Source organism: Cavia porcellus, unplaced genomic scaffold, assembly GCF_034190915.1.
Source record: "Cavia porcellus strain 051 isolate PalLab524CR breed Dunkin Hartley unplaced genomic scaffold, mCavPor4.1 scaffold_11, whole genome shotgun sequence".
Lineage (NCBI taxonomy): Eukaryota > Metazoa > Chordata > Mammalia > Rodentia > Caviidae > Cavia > Cavia porcellus.
In genome coordinates this window covers 66,753,500-66,774,509 of record NW_026947494.1, presented here as the reverse complement: position 1 = coordinate 66,774,509, position 21,010 = coordinate 66,753,500, and the positions used below count along the sequence as shown (strand labels likewise).

The 21,010-nt window shown below is 46.6% G+C and overlaps 1 protein-coding gene and 1 long non-coding RNA gene across 2 annotated transcripts in view; one reads left to right on the top strand and one right to left on the bottom strand.

Annotated features, from left to right (window-relative positions):
* Positions 1 to 21,010, top strand: part of LOC134478143 (uncharacterized) — a 69,549-nt gene that overhangs the window by 30,840 nt on the left and 17,699 nt on the right. The window lies entirely within an intron of this gene.
* Positions 389 to 20,785, bottom strand: Bhmt (betaine--homocysteine S-methyltransferase). Its single transcript, XM_063258405.1, has 8 exons — positions 20,591 to 20,785; positions 18,400 to 18,532; positions 10,188 to 10,306; positions 8,669 to 8,860; positions 8,232 to 8,379; positions 4,638 to 4,820; positions 2,747 to 2,975; positions 389 to 1,057 (listed from the first exon to the last, which is right to left on the bottom strand). The coding sequence occupies exons 1-8, from the start codon at positions 20,621 to 20,623 to the stop codon at positions 871 to 873; spliced, it is 1,224 nt and encodes a 407-aa protein (XP_063114475.1). The 5' UTR covers positions 20,624 to 20,785; the 3' UTR covers positions 389 to 870.

Sequence of the window (21,010 nt, the reverse complement as noted above, 5' to 3'; positions counted from 1 at the left end):
TTTTAAGCTACCAATGTAATACAGGCTCTGACTCCTCAGCCTGACTGGCTGGGGCATTTAGTTGGGTCCAGCTCTAAACAGGATGACAAGGACACATATACCCATTCCTCCCCCAACGTCCCCGTCGATCTGCATGTGTCTATGTACAGAATTGAGCCAGGAAATAGAACACTGGAACTCTCCGGCAGGCTGCTAGGCTTTGGATACCCAATAACTAGCTGCTTATGGCTTTTTTTCAAGAGTAAACTTAGTCCCTGTGTATGAAGTGTCTCATGGCAATGTTTTTCTAAATGTGGGTCAGACACCACAAATGGATCATCACATCAACTTGGGAGGCTTTCAACCTGTATGTTTTTCTAAATAGGGTGGAAGTAAAACAAATAAAAAATACCCAAATGAATCACACATTTATTTCAGTGGTTGTATGTCACATGTTTTACTGGACCATTGTATAGATTGTGTTCCTTACTAGCAGTTGTGTTCAGAAGTGGTCGGAAGCCACTTTCCATAGCACTCTTCTGTCTCTGGCTGGCTATGTCACCATGACAGTGCGTGTCTCATCCTCCCTCCCAGCCTGCCAACTTCAGGAAGTGGGATTAATGTCTGGATTACTTTTCCTTTGCTACAATGATTTCTATAGTACTTTACACATGACAGGTGTTTAGGGAACCTGTCTCCAATTTACTTTGTACTTTTATTGCTTCTAAATAAACTTCTAACTGCCAACTGCTATTTCTGATTCTCTTCTGTTCAGTTAATACCCAGTATTCATGTAGGCTGGCACTAATGTGAGCATTGCTTTGAACCACATTTTCCTTATTTGTACACATGGAGGCCCAAACATATAGGAATTTAGAAGAAATAGTGTGGCTACTGTATGGATCTGAACTTCTGTTTTTCGAAGAGCTCTCTCAGCTGCTGCTCAGTGGTGGCTTCCTTCTGCTGCATCAGCTCGGTGGTCCCTTTGGTCACCCCCCAGGCATCAGGCTTGGACAGCGCAGGGTTGTAGGGCCTGCCTGAGGCTATCCGGAGACTCTGCCAATATTCTTTCCTGGCCCTGTGGGATCAAAGCACAAAGCATCAGCTCCATCCCTGCATATCTGCTCTGACACTGAGTTAAAAACATACCCTGGGCCGCCTTTGGACTCCGAGCATGTGCCCATTAAAGCAGGCAGAGATCCTTTTATCCCTTGAACCGAGGGGTCTAAAATTGCCTCAGATTTACTCTTTTTAACATATGCACAGGTACTGAAAGCTTAGAATTTAGAGTGGGGATATTTTCTGTCTGGTGTACATGACTTGTCCAGCCTTGCATTTTGGCCCCGTGCCTCAAGGGCTGGAGCCACATGGCTTCTACACGTCTCCCTCTGTGGAATCTGCTTCTTACCATCTCCTCTTTCCCTTGTCTCCTTCTGGCTTGAGGCCACCTCATACCTGGGAGAACTTCTCTAACTCATAGGTCTACCCTCACACTGGCACCTCTCTACCTGCGGGACACTGTCTTCCTCCAGCTCCCTCTCCACCCAGCTCAGATTCATGATTTGTAGTGCATGACTTTCTTCCCACCCCCAGGGTTTCCTGCAAGCTCTTCCTGTGTCTGGGGACATCATTCATCATTCAGAATTCAGCCAGGCAGTCTCAGGCTCAGCCTTCATAGGCCCCTCTGCCCTCTGCTTCTGCAGCCTTAGCCTAGAGCCCATGGCTGCATTGCAGAGCAGCCCATGCCTGTCTGCTGCCAACCCTCGGCTGGGGCTGTGCCTGCCTGTCCAGCTGCCATCCTGGTGTCACAGCAGTGTCTGGCAGAGTTGTGTCAGTGAGTGTCTGCTCAGCAGTGAGGAGTGGCTCCCCTCTGCCCTCTGCTTGCTGGGCCACTCTCCAGTATTCCTTCTCTACTTCAAAACCCAGGGCAAAATACCTTTCTGCAATATTTCTCTTTCTTCTTTTTCTTCTCTTTCTTTCTTTCTTTCTTTCTTTCTTCCTTCCTTCCTTCCTTCCTTCCTTCCTTCCTTCCTTCCTTTCTTTCCTTTTCGTCTTTTTGATCTTACTCTGCAGTTGGTCTTACCCTGCAGTTCAGGTTGGCCTTGAGCATACTTTGTAGCCCAGGCTGGTCGCAAATTTGCAATAATCCTCCTGCCTCAGCCTCCTGAGTGCTGAGATTATAGGCGTGAGCCATCACTCCCAGCTGGAATATCTTTCTATTAGGCAAAGTTGGTCCTCCTCTTCTCTTTGTCACTTTGTTGCCCATTCCTCTACCACAAGTTACTGCAGTGTAAAATAATGGGTTTCCTATCCATTTCCCCCACAGTCTATGAGAGTTTCCAAGCCAGAGACCACAGATTTCCATTTCTGTGACATTCCTTGTGTCCTGCGCCTACTTGATACAAAATTTGTTTTCTTGCTTATTATTCATCTTTACCATTGGAATGGAGGCTCTGAGGGCAAAAACTATCTTTTTTTACTACTACATTCCCACTGCTGCAAATCTTGACACAGAATATTCAGTATTGCTGTGTTTAGTTGAATTTGACTCTTATTAATCCATGATTCAGCCTTTGTGATTTTCATTGCCACTCACCTTGTTCATATTCTATATTCTTAGAGCCCTTTCCACAAATAAGCTCATAAGGCTGTTCTATAATTATCTCTGGTAGAGAATTTAATCATCACAAAATAAATAAGCTGCCCTCTTTCAGCAGATATTCAATATTCAGATCTAGACCAGTTTGCGCTGGCAAATGGTGCTTACCTCGCTCTGATCCAAGGTTTGGTATGCATATCCAAACCACTTCCCCAGCCCCCGTGCTTTTCAGAAGCAGGCGGCAAAAATCCCCTTTCCGGGGCCAGCTCCTCTGCAATTGCCCTGATGTGGTAGGGCTCGAACCCACAGCACCCGCCGATGTAGCGGACACCCAGCTCATAGGCCTCCCTGGCGTATTTCTGAATATCCCATCGGGTGGCAACTCTGGGCTCCAGTCCTGTGATAAATATCATTATGTAAATAGCTGTAATAAAATTTTCTTTTTTTTTTTATTTAAGGAGAAAAGAAAAAAAAAAGTGAAAGGGTACAAGTTATACAGATTTACAGAAGAAAAAAATGAACAGTAGGAAATCACTAGTTAATGGATTACATATTGCCATCTTATAAAATTTTCAATTAACTAAATAGGCTGTAGATACTCTTTTCTTAGATTTTAAACCACTGGGGATTCTGGATTGACACATGCAGTGTCACATCCCAATGACCCCAGCCAGCTTTACCCTGTTGCTGTACTGCAGTGACCCACGAGACTGGCAGTGCGTGGTTGGGGGACACTATATGGCCCAGGGGCGGGATTACAGAGAACATCTTGGCTTCTGCCTGGTTTTGCTAAGAGCTCTAGCCCTGGGGAGCCAGCCACTGTGCTGAAGAAATACCCCAGTGTCATGGTGGAGGCCCAGGAGCTGAGGAGTAGGGGTCACTATCCACAGATGGTGAGCACCTGCACTTGCATGCATGTAGACCCTCCACTGCCCACAGGCTCTGGTCAGGCTCTGGGCTATAGCCCCGTGAGAGCCTCTGAAGGAGACCTGCCCAGCTCCACTATGCCTGCATTCTGACCCCCAACACCAGGAGATAATACATGGGTAGCAAAACTAACCCAAATGTCACACCAGCCCTCCTTTGTGTTCCTCTCAGATCTTTATTTTGTGATGCTTTATAATATCTTTGAGCATCACTATAGGGTACAGGGTTTAGGATAAGGACCTCATAGTGTGAGGGAAGCGGATGGGCTGTGCCCCGTGTCCTCTCTTGCTTGATTTTCAGAGTGGGCTCACCCCATGTTATGGCTTGTGTTTAGATGGTTCTCCAAAGCCTCGTGCACTTACAGGCTTTGCAGTGGGGGCTAGAGTGTGTGATGCTGGGATGGTTACTGGGTGGATGATTACTAAATCAGCCCACTGCTTGGTTTGGCACTGCCCTGAGCTTGGAATCATAGACAGAGTATAAAAGCTACTATTGTCACATAGACTTGCTGCTGGCAACTTCTGCCTTCTGCCTGCCATGAACTTTTCTCCCCTGCAATGCCCTTCTGCCAGGCTACCATGCCTTGGAGCAGCCAGTGGTGGACTGATACCTCTATACACTGTGGAACAAATAAACTTTTCTCCCTTTAACTTTGAGTGTCGAGTATTTTGTCTCAGCAATGAGAAAAACAAGACACTTCACACTCCAGGATGTGGAGAGGCTCTGGCAGCACTCCAGTAAACCCCCCCCCCCACCCTTCACCTCTGTTACAGCAATATTCTCAGAGAAAAATGCACTCTGGAGAGAACTGGTTTAACCTCTGGGTTTTCCCGATGAGAAATGATGATCTAGAGGAACTGAAGGATTTTCCCCTAAGGCCACAAAACAGCAGGAACAGACCACTGAGGGGCTCTTTGGCAGCCTAAAAGTGTGACTGATTGGTTGTCACCTCAGAGTTCACAGGGAAGCTCATAGCCCCCACCCCATCTGCTGTCTAATATCAAGGGAGTTTGGGCTGCAGGACAGATGAGCACTTTGTAGCCACTGCTTCATTATGACAAAAGCTCTTTGGCTGCACTTTTCTGAAATTTATCAAGCATAGTAAGATGATTTATAAAAGTGTCAGTCTTACCAAAGGGGAATTCCGGGAGATCGATAAAGCCCTGCTTGCCACAGTCAGGTGTGTGGTAGGCCAGGGGCTGGCACATCAGGTGGGCCTTGAGCCTAGCAGCTGTCAGGCCCTGCTTCATGAGCTTCACCGTCTGCAGGCTGGTTGTGGGGTCGAAATGGCAGTTCACCCCCACGATGGAGGCACCTGCAAGCAGAGGACAGGTGAGAGCCGCCCTGCTCTGGCCTCCTCAGGAAGCCAGAGTGATGGATGTTAGTGCTGCCTGGGACCGCAATTCCCGCAGCCAAGCCCAGCTGTGAGCAAAAGTGATGACCAAGGGCAGAAGTGAAAATGTTCGAGGAGTCTGGTGTAATTGAAGTGTCATTTATGCACACTGGGCTGTCATCTTTTTATTCTCCAAAATATTGTTATTAGAGTTTTTTTTTTTTTTACTTCAAAATTTAGTAGTCAGTTTTTCAACCCTTGACATTTGTTGGCAAGCACAATAATTTCCAACTCTCCCGGCTGCTACACTGCACCTGTGTTTACCATAGTGCTACTCATTTGAGGCATCAATAAACATTCCCTCTTATCATACCTGTCTCACAATTTCACCAGACTTCTTAGGAAAAGTAGCAGGAAGTAATTCAGAATAAAAGCTTTTCAGAAATCTGTTTTTCAGAAAGTTTTGTGTCTAGGTTTAGTGGTTTGGAGAAAAACAAACAAACACCTCCTTTGACTTGAGCTGATCTACACGGTCAGCAGCCTTTGACTCACATTTTAGTCTCCTGACTCAAAACTACATGGCTTATGCTCTTCAAGCTTCCTTCTAAAATGTCTTGCTGGGGAAGTTTGATTCAGTGAGAACAGAATATGCTTTAGATGCCTCATGCTTTCCAAGACTTCCCTGACAGTTGTTACATTCTTCACTGCTTCTGGGCCAAAGACCACTGACCCACTGACCATGACACGGTCAGACATGACCTCAGGAGTCTCCTCCTCTACAGGATTCATGGAGACAACCTGCTCTCAAAATGAGAGAGATTTCTAACTCCCACTTTGCTTTCCACTTTTTGTTTTTTTATGATTTTGGTAAATATATAATCATGAAACTGGCCTTTCTAATCATTTCAAATGCACAGTTCTGTGTTGCTGCACTCAAAACACTGTGCAATCATTACTATTGGTTTGGTTGTTTAGAAGCAAGGTCTCACTGTGTAGTTCAGGTTGGCCTTGAACTCATATGTAGTCTAGGCTCGTCTTAAATTTGCAATCTTCCTGCCTCAGCCTCATAAGTGCTGGTATTATAAGTGTGTGCCACCTTGCCTGGCCATCACCATTATTTACACAGGTTTTCCGCCCCAGAGAAAAACTCTATACCTATTAAGCAAAAACTCCTAATTTCTCCCTCGTCCTTCTGCTCTGGGTGATGCTAATCTACTTCTGTCTCTGTGAGCTTGTCCTTTCTGGATGCTTTAGACGAGTAAAGTCATGTTTTTAAAATTTTTTTACATGTTTTTGTTCAACCATGACTGGCTTATTTCAGTGAGTACCATGTTTCCTGTTTGTTCATCGCTGTTAGAGCATATATCAGAGTTACATCCCTTTTTGTGGCTGAAAACTACCCCATGGCACAGATTTGCCACATTTCGTCTATCCATTCATCTGCTGAAACACTCTTGGGTTGTTTCTGCCTGCATAAGGACTTCTCTCGGATGCTCAACAAAAGAAGCAAGATACAGGGGTCAACTGAAAATTAACAAAAGATTCAAACTAAATTGTTTCCAGCAGGATTTTTTTTTGTGTGTGATTCTCTCTTTTAAAAACTCTGTAGCTTTCCAGTTCAGGGCCACTTGTTTGGGCCCTAAACCAGGAGGGGTCTGTATACAAGTGGTCCTGAGCTCAGTTAATTAAATTCTAAATTTATCAGTTTGGCTGCTTGGATTCCTATATTGTTGTTTATGAATCCATATCAGAAATAAGAGAGGCTGTGATTAGTAAGTCAGGTGCTGTCCACTATGCCTGCCTCCTAAGGACTAGCAGTATATAGAAATATATCAAACGTTCTGATTCGTGCAGCCGAGGATATTCCAAATGAATGACAAAAGTGTCCTAGTTTCTGACAGAAAGGAGTGGTCAGTTAGGTAGGCATGATCACATGGAAGTGGGCACTGAACGAAACTAAGCATTGAAAGGTGGACTGGGTTTAGTCAGTGGATACTGATTAAGGATCTGTTTTGTAGTAGGAATTACAGTAGGCACAGAGTACTCAGTGCTGAGCCAAATGGAAACAGTCTTTGCCTTTATCAGGGCCTCACACTGAACAGGTAAACAAGCAACCAGTGCTATGTAGGCTATACATAGTGTGAAGTGATATAAAAATATGGTGGCTGAGCCAGGCGTAGTGGCACATGTTTGTACTCTCAGCTACTTAGGAGGCTGAGGCAGAAACTTCAAAGCTCAAGACCAGCCTAGGCAATTTAGCAAGGCCCTGTCTTAAAATAAAATTTAGAAAAGAGCTGCTCAGTGATAGAGCACTTGCCTAGCATGAGCAAGGCTCTGGGTGCAACCCCTCAGTACCACAAACACAACAACAAAAAGCAAGAAGAGCAACAACACCAAAGAGACAGGTGTGCACCTACTCCCCACTCTGAGCTGAGGGGAGGAGTGGGCTTGGATGCTGGCCAGACAGCCCCACTCCTGGCCTCTGGGGATGGTCAAGCCCTCCTCTGGTGCTTTTGAAAACTCTGTCCCCTGCTACCCCTACTTTTATATTTCCTGTTAAAGAACAGGGTTCTATACTTTCACTTCTAAATCTAAATTTATTTGTTACTGTTAATGACAAGTATGAAAGAGATTTTCATGAAAAACTAGGAGTTGGATAAGAAACAGAAATTAAATGAACTGTCAGCAAAATTTCTGTTTCTTACAGTGGGCTGGGCTCTTCCCCTGACACTGAATTATTTCTGGGGTTTAAAATGAGATTTTGAAAACAATCTGTAAGCTTCTCCTAACTCTAATTGTATAAAAAGATATATGTGGTGCTCAGCATTTTATAGCAAAGAGTGTTTGATCTATTATACCACTTACAAAAAAACAAAGCACACTCATAATTTATAAGAATGGAAAAACTTTGGCAAATAGACCAACTAACCTAAAGTTATGAATGTTTGAAGACCTCTACTTGAGACAAGTTTTAGAAACAGTGATTCCTGCTGGCTGTGGTGGCACACACCTGTAATTGCAGCATTCAGGGGGCTGAGGCAGGAGGATCTCCATGAGTTCAAGGTCAACTGTGCTAAACAGAGAGCTAGTCTCAAACAAACAAACATCCTAATGTTTCTTCTGACTTAGCAAAACATTCACTCTTCTCATTTCTAGGTGTCAGTCTCCAGCACCGGTGTAATTGCCCCTTTGAAGAGGCTGGGGTGCATGCGGTTTGTGCATGTGTGCCTTCACACTTTCCCCTCTTGAGACTCAGTCCCCATAGTACCAGTTACCTCCAGTAACTTAGGGGTTCCCTGTCAGCAAAGAATTACACACTGATGGTTTTGGGAGGCTCACACTTGTGTCTTATTTTAAGAGACTCATTGCGAAGTGATTGAAACGCGCAGTCACCTGCTCGCACGAGGCGCACAGCACACTCGCCGGGGGACACGCCGTGCAGGTCGCCCTCGGGCCCGATGCACATGGTCGCCGCCACGGGTTTCCCCGACGCTTTCAAGGCCTCCACTGCCCACACGGCTTCCTCGACGTGTTCAAAATACTGCAATCGGTTAGGGCGAGAGACTTCAAAGGCGTGTCCCACAAAACCCCGAGAACGCGCCCTCTCCTGGCAGCGTCGCACTGCGCAGGGGGAGGGCCGGCTGCTCAGTTTGCGCTGCAGCCCACAGGCTTGAAAACCACGCGCGGATTAACCGCGTCCCACTTAGCAGAAGCCTCACACTGGAAAGGCTGTAACCGGTAAATGTTGTGATTGGCGCCTGCCCCACGTGGAGATCATGGGCAAAGCCTGGGGACGCAAGCGTCCTGTCGCTGCCCATCGCTCAGTTTACCTCTGCGATGAGGAAGTCCACGTTCTTTTTCATAAAGACCTCTAACTGCTGCTGGAAGATTTTCTTCACCTCACTTTCACTCTTGCAGCTGAGGTAGGAAGGCGTCTGACTCACGCCCCCTGCAACCAGCGCGTCCCCCTCCTCAGCCACCTGCCGGGCAATGTCGCAAGCAGCTTCGTTGACTTTTTGCCCCTAAAGTGAGTGAAGATGGGTTAAGATAAAATTGTTATGAAAGTGTCTGCAGCACAGCTGTAGGCTAACAATTATGATTTTATTCTGTAAAAGCACAGGTAAAGATCAGGTTAGTGCTTCCCCAAGTGAGCAGCCCATAGAAGCACCGCTATGACTTTAGGATAGAGCTCTGTTTCCACCATTCTGGAACACAGCGTCTGGAGGGTCGACAGAGGCTTTTATGTGAAAAGCTCTGATCCGGTATCTTCCCCCACCCAAGGTGCACTTGGAGGAGCACTTAGCAAACTGTGATGCACGATGATTACTGGGTTAGTTTGTTCGGAAAGGTCTCAGGGTGCTCCTGTGTTGCCCAGGCTGACGGTAAAGGCATGATCTTCCTGTCTCAGGAGCCGGAATAGCTGGGAATTCACAAAGTGGATGCCAGATGATTGGCTTTATTAATAAGATACAATTCAATTAAAATGCCAATAGAACTCATGACACTTTTTTTTTTCTTTTCTTTCTTTCTTCTTTTATTTGTACTGGGGATTGAACTCACGACCTAGTGCTTGTCAGGCAAGCGTTTGTGCTACTGAGCTAAATCCCCAGCCCCTGTCTTTTTGTTCTTATGTACTTGCTCAGTGATTCAATGTATAATTAGTAAGGTGTATTCTAACTATTTTGAAAGCTTGACTCCCAAGATGGGGTTGATTTTTTTTGGTGTCTTTGAAACAGGGTCTCACTGCTCTACCAAGGCGGGACTCTAACTCCTGAGCTCTAGCACTTGTCCTGCTGTGAGTACTGGCATGCACCTGAGCTCTGCTGGGCCTGGGGTGTAGCTCCGTGGTGGAGCCTGTCAGGTACAACTGGATCCCCAGCATGGCCAAAAATAAAACAAAAATGCGTCTTCAGCTGCAGAAGTCCTTGTGTGTTTCAGAGGCTGGGTTTGGACAGAGTCAGCAGTTTACCAGCAACTCAGAGCTGACTGCCATAAGCAGGGCCTGCTCCAAGCACCCTCATCCCTCTGTTGATGGGCTTTCCTGCTGCTGTGCGTGGCAGTAGGTGAGTGTGCGAGGGAGAGTATGCAAGGACCCTCTTTCCTCCTCGCTCTCCTTGAGCCCACAGGAGCGGCTGGTCATGAAATGCCTCCCCATTTACTTGCTTCGTTAAATGCTTTTCTGTTGACTTTAGAGACTTCTGCCGACCCTAGAAGTGGCATTTATCTACTTCATGTCCCCATTTCCAGAATGGTGGAAACAGAGCTCTAGGAGGCTCCAGGCTTTCTCTGTGAGGTCTGGTGGCCAAGGGAGTACATGGTGCTCCGCAGCGTGCCAGGCTGCATACTTACAGATATCTTCTCTGCCACGTAGTTGCCCCTGTTCTCCAGCTTGTCCTCGCTGGCATAGAAGGTAAAAGTCTGCATGACATTGGACCCGGCTCTCAGGAACTCACGATGGAGCTGGCGAACTGCAATTAGGCCATGCAAGGAAGGTGGTGAATTTGATCTCTCATAAACCCGAGGCATTTCAAAGGCTCCCAGAAAACAAGTGTTTGATGATTGTGCAACATGTGACCATAATGAAGGCTAACAAAATGGAGATCTGGGGTCTCCTGGGAACTCCTGCCACCCTGTGGTCTAGACTGAGCAGTGATCAAAGCAGGCTCTCACAGCTTTGTGTGTGCTTCTGGTGTCTGTTATTTATTCTGTTCACTGTCAATCTGTTCATCAATTATTGACTGCATTTCAGAAGGTATTCAGGGACAGAAGGATTAATGACCATTTTCCTGTGCCTGGAAAATTTTATAATCCACCAAAGAAGAGGAAGAGGGCAACAAGTAGGGTCATTCTCACCACCCCTGCTCTTCAGCACCGTACTCAAAGGTTTAGCCAGAGCAACCAGGCAAGGGACATAAATAAAAGAATGCATACAGGAAAAGAAGAGGTCATCCCCAGGTGATGTGACCTTTGTGGAGAAGACCCAAAGCTCTGTGAAAAGATGCTTAGAACTAAGGTATCAGTGAAATCAATATAGAATATATGCAATGAATTCATTGAGAAAGTCACAGAAAACAATCCCATTCATAAAATAGTTCAAAAAATTAAATGTCTAAGAATTAACCTAACCAACAAAGTGAAAGACCTCTATGAAAAGAGATTAAAGAAGACTTTAGAAATGGAAAGACATCTTTCATTCCTGGATAGCAAAACCAATGCTGCCAAAATGACCATATTGTCAAAAAAATGGTATATAGATTTAATTTAGTCCCAATCAGAACACCAAGAGCATTCTTCACAGCACTAGGAGAAAACCACCCTGAAATTCATTTGGAATCAGAAGAAACTCAGAATAGCAAAAGCAATCCTGAGCAACAAAAGCAAGGCAGGATGCACAATCCCAGATTTCAGATTACATTACAAAGCTACAGTGAAATAAACAGCATGGCACTGGCATAAAAACAGACCTGTGGTCAGTGGAACCAAACACAGGATCCAGGCACACTCAACCATCTGATCTTTCATATAGGGGCCCAAAGTATGCTGTGGAAAAGAAGATAGCTGCTTTACAAATGGTACTGTGCTGGGGAGATTGGCTTCCACATGTAGAATGCATCTACACCCTAATCTCTCCCTTCTACTAAAGTGAAATCAAAATGGATCAAAGACCTAGAAATAAAAACAGAAACATTGAATTTTTTTTGCAAGATAAAGTAAGTAAAACTTCTGACAACATAGACATAGGCAAGGGTTTTCTGAGAAGAATGCAGAAATACGCAGGAAATAATCAACAAGTGTGGTCACATCAAGTGAAAAGCTTTTGCACAGTAGAAGAACACCAACAGAGTGAAGAGACAGCCGAGAGGATGGGTAAGTTTTCCACCAGCTACTCCTTAGACAGAAGACTAACATGTAGACTACATGAAGAACTCAGTAAAAGACCGGGTCAAAAATGGGCAACTGAAGTGGAAAAAAAAAACCTTTTAGAAGAAGTACAAATGGCTCACAATTACATGAAGAAATGTTCATCTTTGACCATTACAGAAATGTGAATCAAAACAACACTGAGAGTCCCTCCTACTCCAGGAAGAATGGCTGTCACCACAGATAGATAACAACAAATGCTGGCCAGGCTGTGGGAGAAAAAGAACCCTTCTGCACAGCGGGTGGGAAAGTAATCTGGGACGACCACTATGGAAATCAGCGTGGAGACTTCCTAAAAATTAAAATTTGAAAGTCCACTTGGCTTGCAGCTATACTTTTTCTGCATATCTTCTTGAAAGAGTTAGACATCTGTCATATGTGTTCTTAGAAATACAACTAGTAATAGCTAAGTCTTGAAGTAGCTTTTGTGCTCAATAACAGGTGAATGGATAAAGAAAATGTGGTGTACATACACAATGGAGTACTACTCAGGCATAAAAGGATAAATTTGTAGGAAAATGATGCATTTCAAGTCCATAATACTAAGTGAAATAAAAACACAGGTTAAATATTGCATGGCTTCTCTTACATTGTTGGGGCACAATTATATGATTAGTAAAGGCACAGTTACAGAACAGCAAACTTACAGGTATTTCATAGTAAAAGCTAGAGATCAGGTAGAGGCCTGTGATCATGCTCCTGCTGTTTGTCATGTAGCTACTCTTCTTAATTCACTCAACCTTGACTGTCTGGGTCCAGCTGCTTCTCTTTTGATAGTGCGCTGAGCCAATTTGACTGTTCTCAGTTTATGTTTCCCTTAGTTAGGAAAATATATTGCCTTAAGTGGCTTCAAGGACTTTGGTTGGGGTGAGGTAATCCAGCCTAAGATACTTTTTAATTCTGCTTGCTCCACTTGAATCCCCGACTCTCCTCTCCAGGATGTTCCTGTTATGAGCAAATGTATTTAGAGTTAGTTTCCTGATAATATATGACTTAGTGCAATCCGTGTAACCAATCATGTAATGCTTTGTACTTTCTACTTGTTAAACTGTATTTAAATTGAACCCTAAACTGCCTCAGTGCTGATGATTTGGAACTGAGATTCCCATCAGCCCACTAGCATAATAACAGTTGCCTTCTGGATTCCTCAGTACAAAGAGTCTTCCATTTGGTTTGATATTGGTTTTTCTGTAACAATGTGAGAAACCCAAAGTTTAAATAATTTAAGGAGCAAAAAAAAAATTTAGGCAGGGTCTTGCTATATATTTCAGGCTGGCCTTGAACTCTCAGTGACCCTCCTGCCTCAGCCTCCTGTGTGCTGGGATCACAGAGATACACCACTACACCTGGCCTGGGTTTTCATTTTTAGATGGATAAAGGGTGGCCAAAAAAGTTTCTGTATTTTAGAAAATATGTTTTTAAACTTGAAGCTTTTCTGTGAATTTTCAAATTCATAGACACTTTAGTTCAGAGAAGGAATGGAACTTAAAATCTGCCCCCCCCCACTGAAGTTAGTGGGATTTAAGCCTGGCTTACTTAGCAGCAGAACCAACTAGAAACATTTTCTAGGAGTCTCATAGATCAGTGAGACAAGAACTGCTCAGCTGGGAAGGAGTTTGTGGGGCAGAGGGGCTGTGGACAGACCAGGACACTGGATACCAAGATGGAACGATTTTTACTTGGGAGGTCTATCATGTACAGGTGGTATAAGGATGGATTTCCAGTGTCCACAAAAAAAAATCCTTGAAAGATAAACAAATTGTTTATCTACATTTTACAGTGCAGAAAGCCTAGAAGCTCCCCCTGTCCCCACTTCTCTTGTGGCACTGGGAACTGAATTCAGAATCTTCAGTCTGAACTCCATTTCCTTCTCTTTTTATTTTTTGAGAGAGAATCTTGCCTAGTTGCCCAGGTGAGACTTGAACCTGCAATCCTTCTGCCTCAGCCTCCCCAAATGCTGAGCTTTTAGGCCTGTACCAATGTGTCCAGGCAGATAGTCTACAAACTTTTATCAGTGTTCCAGAGAGCAGTGACCCCAAGTGGCTGAGGAGGGTGCAGCACTGAATTAATCATCAGTGCTTTCAATACTGAGGGGCTTCCCTGGGGCATGGAAAGCCTCGGATTCCGATTGCTCTCAACTGGGTTGTGGTTTTTTGTACTTCTTTTTCAGCAAAAATAGATTTTGTATTTCCACAGAAATAAATGAATAAGCTTGAGAATGCTATTGAGAGAAGACACAACGCAGCCCACTTTATAGCACTTACAAGGTGCACCGAGCTGAGTGCCAGGTACTGTTTAAGCACTTTCCCTGTAATTTCACAGGTTCCTAACAGCAGGTGAGTGGGTGGTGCACAGCACTGTCTTGTAGGAGAGACGGCTGAGCCCGAGAAGCTGGGCGTCTCCTCAGACGCCCAGCAGCCAGTCTGAGGCTTCACCCTAGCTGGGCACTTCTCACACAGCCTTCTCTGCGGCCCACAGACTCCGCACTTCTTTAAAGACCATGAGAAGCAATGGCTTATCTTGTCTAGTGATTACTGATGTTCTTGATTCCTTCAGTCATCTGAGCAACTCCACAGTGTGTTTCATTTGTCTCTATGTCATCGACTCAGATCCTCAAGGGCCACTCTCTGTCTCCCTGGGCCCTGGGAATTCCCCTCCTCCTCTGAGTCGAGCCAGCTGGGAAGCTGCTCTGCCCTTCTCCTGGCTTGCTGTGAAGGTGTCATCCTTCAGTCACGCAGCCCACACGTCAGGCTTCAACCTTGCTGGGGGCCAGGATGTTGCAGTGACCGAGAACAAAATCTGACAGTGCTCTCAAGACAAGAATGAGGAATAATAGAAAGGCCATGATGGCTGAGGTCTCAGCCCCCATCTCTCCCTCGAGGTTCTTCTTGCAGCTGCAGAGGCTTGGCTGGCCGTCTATGGCCTAGGGTTGGGGAGGACATGAGACCCCAGCTGTGTCTGCTGCAGAGCTCTGGAAGGAGGTTCTCATTTCCCTGCCTACACACACATCTCCCCACAGCACTGGGGTTCTGGGGCCTATCTACAATAACTTCCCTCAGGAGAATGTTCAGAGACCCTGGAGGATATCACTGTGGAGCTGGGGCTTCCACTACCAATGGCAGGAGGTCTCTGATAGTGGCTCAAGCACTGTTAAAAACAGCCAGGAGCAGTGCAGTTAAAAATGCTAAGCAGTGGTGATCAGGGTAGCTGCCTGTCAGGAAAATGTGGCCAGCTGCTGTAATGAGTGACACCCAGTGTCCACTGGCTGGTGGACAGCCAGTGTGGTAAAGGTGATGACTACATGGGACTGTGTAATGGTTGATACACTGTGTCAACTTGAGAATTGAAAAGTGTAGAAGCTTAACTAAGTGATCAGCAGGGAGCCAGGGTCCTTACTTTGTAAACATACTAGCTTGTGCAAGAGTAGGGCACAGAGATGGTGTGGACAGGGAGCCTGCATGCAATAAAAGGGAGGAGAAGATGCTGGTTTTCCCCTTTTTGCTCTGGCTGCTTTTGCTGACCTCTGCCACCTTGAAGTGTTGCCCCTGTGCTGTGCCACCCTGCCTTGGAGCCAGCTGATTATGCACTGAAACCTCTATAAACTAACACACACTTTGGTACTAAAGGTGTGGGGTCACTGCTGTGACTGTACCTGACCATGTGGTTCAAGAGCCCTTGGGAATGGCTTGGAAGAATTTGGAAAGATTTGGAGATGTCACCTGTGAGAATAGCAGTGGAACACCTTAGGTTGTTCTGTATGAAAGATTCTGATTAGAACTCAGAAGTTGTTTCTGATGGGAAGAAGGACTGTGTTGGCTGTTAGATTCCAGACAGTGTACATTATGACTTGGCAAAAAGTTTGTTTGCATTTTGCTCATGTCCAGAGATTTTTCCTGAGACTAAAGTTAATGGTGGTGAACTAATTAATCTTCCAGAAGAAATTTCAAGGCAATTGAATGTTGAGGCTTTGGAATGGCTACTGTTAGAGAATTTTAGCTAGATTTATGTTGCAAATTAAGAGTAAAGAGCCCAGAAGGCTGATTTAAAATGTTGTGAGTTTGGCCAGATAGGAAGCTCCACTAAAGCTGTGGACTGCAAAAATAGAGCTGAGAAGATCTCCATCACCTAGAAAGAACTGGAGAATAGAAAACATGACCTGAGGGCATCACAAGAAGCAGCAAGTCTTCACCCTTTGCAACCTCAAAACTGCAAAAGTGAAAGACTCCTTTGAGAAGAAAGAAAGCTGCAAAACACCGTGTTCCAGAATGGAGCACCCTCATCAGGATCCAAAATGGCAGCAGCATAGAAAATCTGCTTCTCAGAACTGGATTCAGAGAGCCCAGTGATACAGACACTCAACCCCTACAATTAAGAGAGAGGAAGACCTGGCTACTGCTCCATCTGGCAGCAGAATTTGGCATCATTCATGTGGTACTGGTTTTACATATATGCAGAATGCAAGAGTTTCTTGGTTAAGAAGCTTCCACCCTGAATGTGCCCCTGAGAAAGTATGTGGAGCTGTGAGGATGAACCCAAAGGTGCAATGGAGATCCCAGAAGTTTGAAGAAGCCATGAACATGGATAATCTGAAGAAATCTACAAGGAAGGAGCACAGAAGGCCTTGGAGAGAATCCGTGAGAACTGTAACCACCAGAAGTGCCATAGTGGTGGAGGCACACAAGCCCTTTGGAGCTCACAGTTTGCCACAGATCGCTTCAAATGATGGATGTGTACACAATGTTTGCCCTGCTGGATTTTGGACTTTCTTTGGTCCCAATCCTTTATATTCCTCTGTTTGTAGTATTTGGAGTAAAATGTGTATTTTGTGCAGTTGAATGTTGGAAGTGTTTAACTTTGTTTTCATTTGTACTGGGGCTTGCAGCTAAGAGTTTGCCTTAAATCTCAGAGGAGACTTGGGACTTGGACTTTTCCACAATGCTAAAACTGTTAGAACTTTGACTACTCTTGCAGATGGACTAAATGCCTTTAGCATAAAAGGATGTGCATGAGTCTTTGAGGGTACAGGGGTGGAATGTTATGGTTCCAATGTAATACAATGTTGATAGACTTAACACTGGGTTTAGGGATTGTTAAATTTGTGTTATAATGTGCAAGTTGTGAAATGATAAGAAGCATGTCTTTGTATCTGGAGACTAATTTAAAGAAATGTGTCTGGGGCTGGGGATATAGCTCAGTGGCAGAGCACCTGCCTGGCTATTGTGAGGTTGTGAGTTCGATCTCCAGTACAAAAAAAAAAAAAAAAAAAGAGAGAGAGAGAGAGAAAAAAAAAGAAATGTGTCTGGTTGACAAGAGGTGGATTTTAATAGTTGTTTAAGAAGTTTAGAAGCTTAATTAAGGGACTCAGCAGGAGGTCAGGGGCCTCACTTTGTAAACATCCTTCAAGAAGAAAGCATAGAGATGATGTGGACGGTAACCTGCATGCAAGATAAGGGAGGAGAAGAGTCTCACTTCCCTCTTCTTGCTCTTTTCGCTCTTGCTGCCTTCTGCTGCCCTGAAGTGTTGCCCCTGTGCCACGCCACCCTGCCTTGGAATCAGCTGATTATGACTGAAACCTCTACAAACTGAGCTAACTAAATATTTTCTTCCTTCATTTTGGGCGTTGGGTATTTTGTCTGAGCAACAAGAGAAGAGTAACTTAGACAGATGGGCTGTGGGACTCCAGCTGTGCAGCAAGGGGCTCATGAGGCCTTGCCCCTGAGTTGAGGCCAAGCATGGAAGTCTGAGGGTCTCCTGGGTGACACAGTCAGAGAGCAGGAAGAGCTGCAAGTTGGGACTTGGACCAAGTCCTAGAGGAGCAGTGCTCTAGACGGCTGTCAGGTAGGCAAGCCCTCTGGGTGACCAAAGTCACAGGATAAGCTCCCTTCTATAGATGTGTGCCTCCTCCTTGTGAACCATACTAGCAAGTTGCCCTGTAAGTTGGCATCTGGCCTGGCCCCTCCAGCTGCCTGCCTCTCCTCTGGCCTGCAGGGATTTGTGTTCAGAGTAACAGGAGGAAGGAACTGTTCAGAGTAGGTGTGGAGTGGGCAGATAGTGGACCCTGCCTGGCTAGGCTCGCGTGACAGGGATAACTCATGGCCACACTCAGTGCAGGGGTCAGTTTGCTGCTGGGTGCCAGGGACTACAGAGTGGAATGGCTCAGCAACCTGGGGAGCAAGGGTCAGGGATGCTAAGCTGGTGCTTGCCCAGGTTGGGAACAGGTGTCCCGGGCACAAGCAGAGGAGCCAAGTGGGAGGTGGGGTGCTGAGCATGGAGAGCTCAGGGGAGCAGTCCTGGGACCTGCATGCTGAGGGTGGAGGCTCTTCGAGGTGTGGAGGGAAGTGCACTGCAGAGGGCAGGGGACACAGGTACTGCCAGCCATTGTACCGGCCGGGTCGCCTACAGTCACCGACCAGGGAGAGGAGGCCAAGAGGAAGGCCTTCCAGGGCAGGGCCTAGGAGGAGAACAGTGGACAGTGGACAGTGGCAGGGAGGGCTGTCATGTGACCCACCATATTCTGCAGTCACATCTTGTCGTGCCCGGCAGGCCAAGCCACCTGGGAAAGCTTGGCCTGCTTACTTGCCTGGGCAACTTGTGCACCTGGAGCAATGTGTGAGGATTCAGAATAGAGCTGGGTACCCACCTGCCTCGGGGTGCTCCACTGCAGCTTCCGGGGTCCAGGGTCCTGCCTTGACATAGCCCCTCTTCTCCAGGGCAAAGACAAAGCCTCCGTCTCCAATCACGACCTCCCCGGCGTCCAAGCGTTCTAGGATGCCCTGCAATGGCAAGCAAGGGCACAGGAGTGACTGGAATTGCTACAATTTTCTACTTTCAGGATTTGTGCTAACATTTTTGAGAATTATGATTTCTTTAGATTTCCCTAAAAACGTGCATGTTTTGTGCATAGCTCCCCGACAGAAGGTCCCTACAGTGGGAACATGTGCATTCCTGTGGTGTGTGCTGCATGTTCTTCCAAACACACACTAGAGTTCCCCTGAGCTGTGGTTCAGTGGTGGCAGGACCCTGACTCAAACCCACACTGCAGGAGAAGGAAGGACTCAGGCACTGTGGGAGGGGGGCATGCTGCAAGAATTGTTTCCGAGGGATTAAGCATTTGTAATAAAGCCTTCTTATAAAGCCTCAAATCTATACTTCTTTTCTTCTTCATTCAAAATTGTATATTTTAAAAGTTGTACATATTTACAGGGAAAGTGTGATGATTCAGTTCCTATGTAACACAAGTAATCAAATCAAGGTGATTAGGACCCTGTGTCCTTACATCTTTATCCTGTCTCTCTTATCACTTTGTTATGTTGACCCCTAAGTCTTTATAAGACATACAGTATGTCACTGTTAAGCTGCAGTCACCCTGCTAAAGCCCTCTTCTCCTCCTGGCCATTTCTGGGTTCAAACCCATAGCCTCATGCATGCTAGGTAAGTGCTGTACTGCTGTGCTACACTCTGAGCCCTGAAGCACACAATTCTTTTTCTTTTCTCTTAGTTTTTGATTTATTATTTATTTTTTTAAACCAAGAATCTATCTATATGTACTCCTGCCAATGTGGTTACATAAAGATGTGAACAAAGGTGACATAAATCCTTCTCACGTGGGTGAACTAATTTGTGACATCTTGGCAGTTTTTGCTGAACATATGTGTACTTTCAGACTTTAGTACCACCTTCTAACACAGCCTCACTAAGAATCTGGGATCTGGTGGCTCGTCGGGTGAGACTATTCAATAACCATGCTGACCACCGTCTGTGGAGCAAGGACGCCTGCATGTACCAGCTCTTAGAATTTACATTTTAAAATTACCTGGAAAACATTAAGTACAGTTACCTCAGTGTCAGAATTGTCTGATCTTATGCTGAACAGATTTTTAAAAAGTGGAACATGTTATAAACAAGAGTTTTGCAAAAAGGTATTACAAAGTGTATGTAATATTAGTTCACTTTGCTTTAAAGAGTACATATTTGCCCAGAGAGTAAGCTAGCAGAATATATACAGAAATGTATATATATATATATATATATATATATATATATATATATAATATATACAGGCGCTGTTCGAGCTTTTACCAGCTGGGTGGGTGTAAGCTACCCCTTGGCTGTGCAGCATGTTTTCAGCCAAACGTGTAGATGGCGTGAGCGTCCACGCATTACCGCTGAGCCAGAAACGAAGCTACCGAAGAAACCTCTTCGGTGACATCTGCCTGTTGCCTAGGTAGTTCCTCTAAGTGTCAGTTTCTCGGTTTGAGTTTGGAGAGGGGACTGGAATCCCTCACTGCACTGGGCAAGGTGGCGCACACACTCGGGGAGACCGAGGCAGAAAGACCCGAAGTTGGAGCCCGGCGGACGGACGCTCCGGCCAGACTGGCCGCGCGCCGCCTCCTCAGCCGGCCCAGCCCCGAGCCGCGGAGGTGGAGGGTGGGGGCGCCGCGGGGGGCGCAGATCTCCGTTCTTCCTCTGCCTTTCTCGCCCCGCCGCGCGCCGAGGACCCCTCTCGGTGCGTCCCGAGATAACCCCGACCTGCTGCGCTCCTGTCTGCGCTTCTTCCTGCCACAGCCGGGCCGCAGCAGCTCGGCAAGATCCCGTCTCCGCGCGGGTGCAGCTGCGCGCGGCCCTGGGCTCGACCCGGCCCCCAGTGCAGGCCAGCCCGGGCCGGGCGCTCACCTCGGAGGGCGCCGCGCCGTCCCCGTCCCATCCCGTCCCGTCCCGTCCCCTTCCCGTCCCCGCCGCCCGCCGCCCTGACGGCCCTGCCCGGAGACCCGTGCCCGCCGGGGGGCGCTCGCCATCGGCGCCCGGGCGCAGCCAGGTTCCCGGGGACTCACCTTCCGGGCCTGCTTGCCCCCCAAGGGTGCCATCTGTGCAGTGTGGGCGCGGGACTGCGGCGCGGCGGAGAGCGGACGGAACCGAACCGAGCCAACCCGGGCAGGCGGTTCTGCTGCCTGCAGCGGGCAGCGCACTTTATACAGGGCCTGACCGGGCGGTGGCGGGGGAGGAGACACGGCCAGCCGGGGGGGGGGGGGTGCAGGGGGACGCGAGGTAATAAAGGTGACAACAACAGCGACTGCGTCAGTGCTCCCTTGCCCACACGCCTGTAGCCTCTGGCGAGGCTCCAGGACTTCCATAAAGGCCCAAAGATTGAAATACGGTCTCAGTTCAAGGAGCCGAGATTATTGAACGGGAAGGGATGCCAGACGAACTTCACCCCAGTGCTGTCCCGAAAACACGTCCCGTGTGACAGATGC

Coding starts and splice junctions, on each gene's coding strand:
- Bhmt (XM_063258405.1), bottom strand. CDS start 20,623: ATGGCACCCTTGGGGGGCAAGCAGGCCCGGAAG. Junction 4,821..8,231: donor TGTGCGCCTCGTGCGAGCAG/GTGACTGCGCGT, acceptor CTCTGCTTGCAG/GTGCCTCCATCGTGGGGGTG. Junction 1,058..2,746: donor AAACCTTGGATCAGAGCGAG/GTAAGCACCATT, acceptor TTGATCCCACAG/GGCCAGGAAAGAATATTGGC.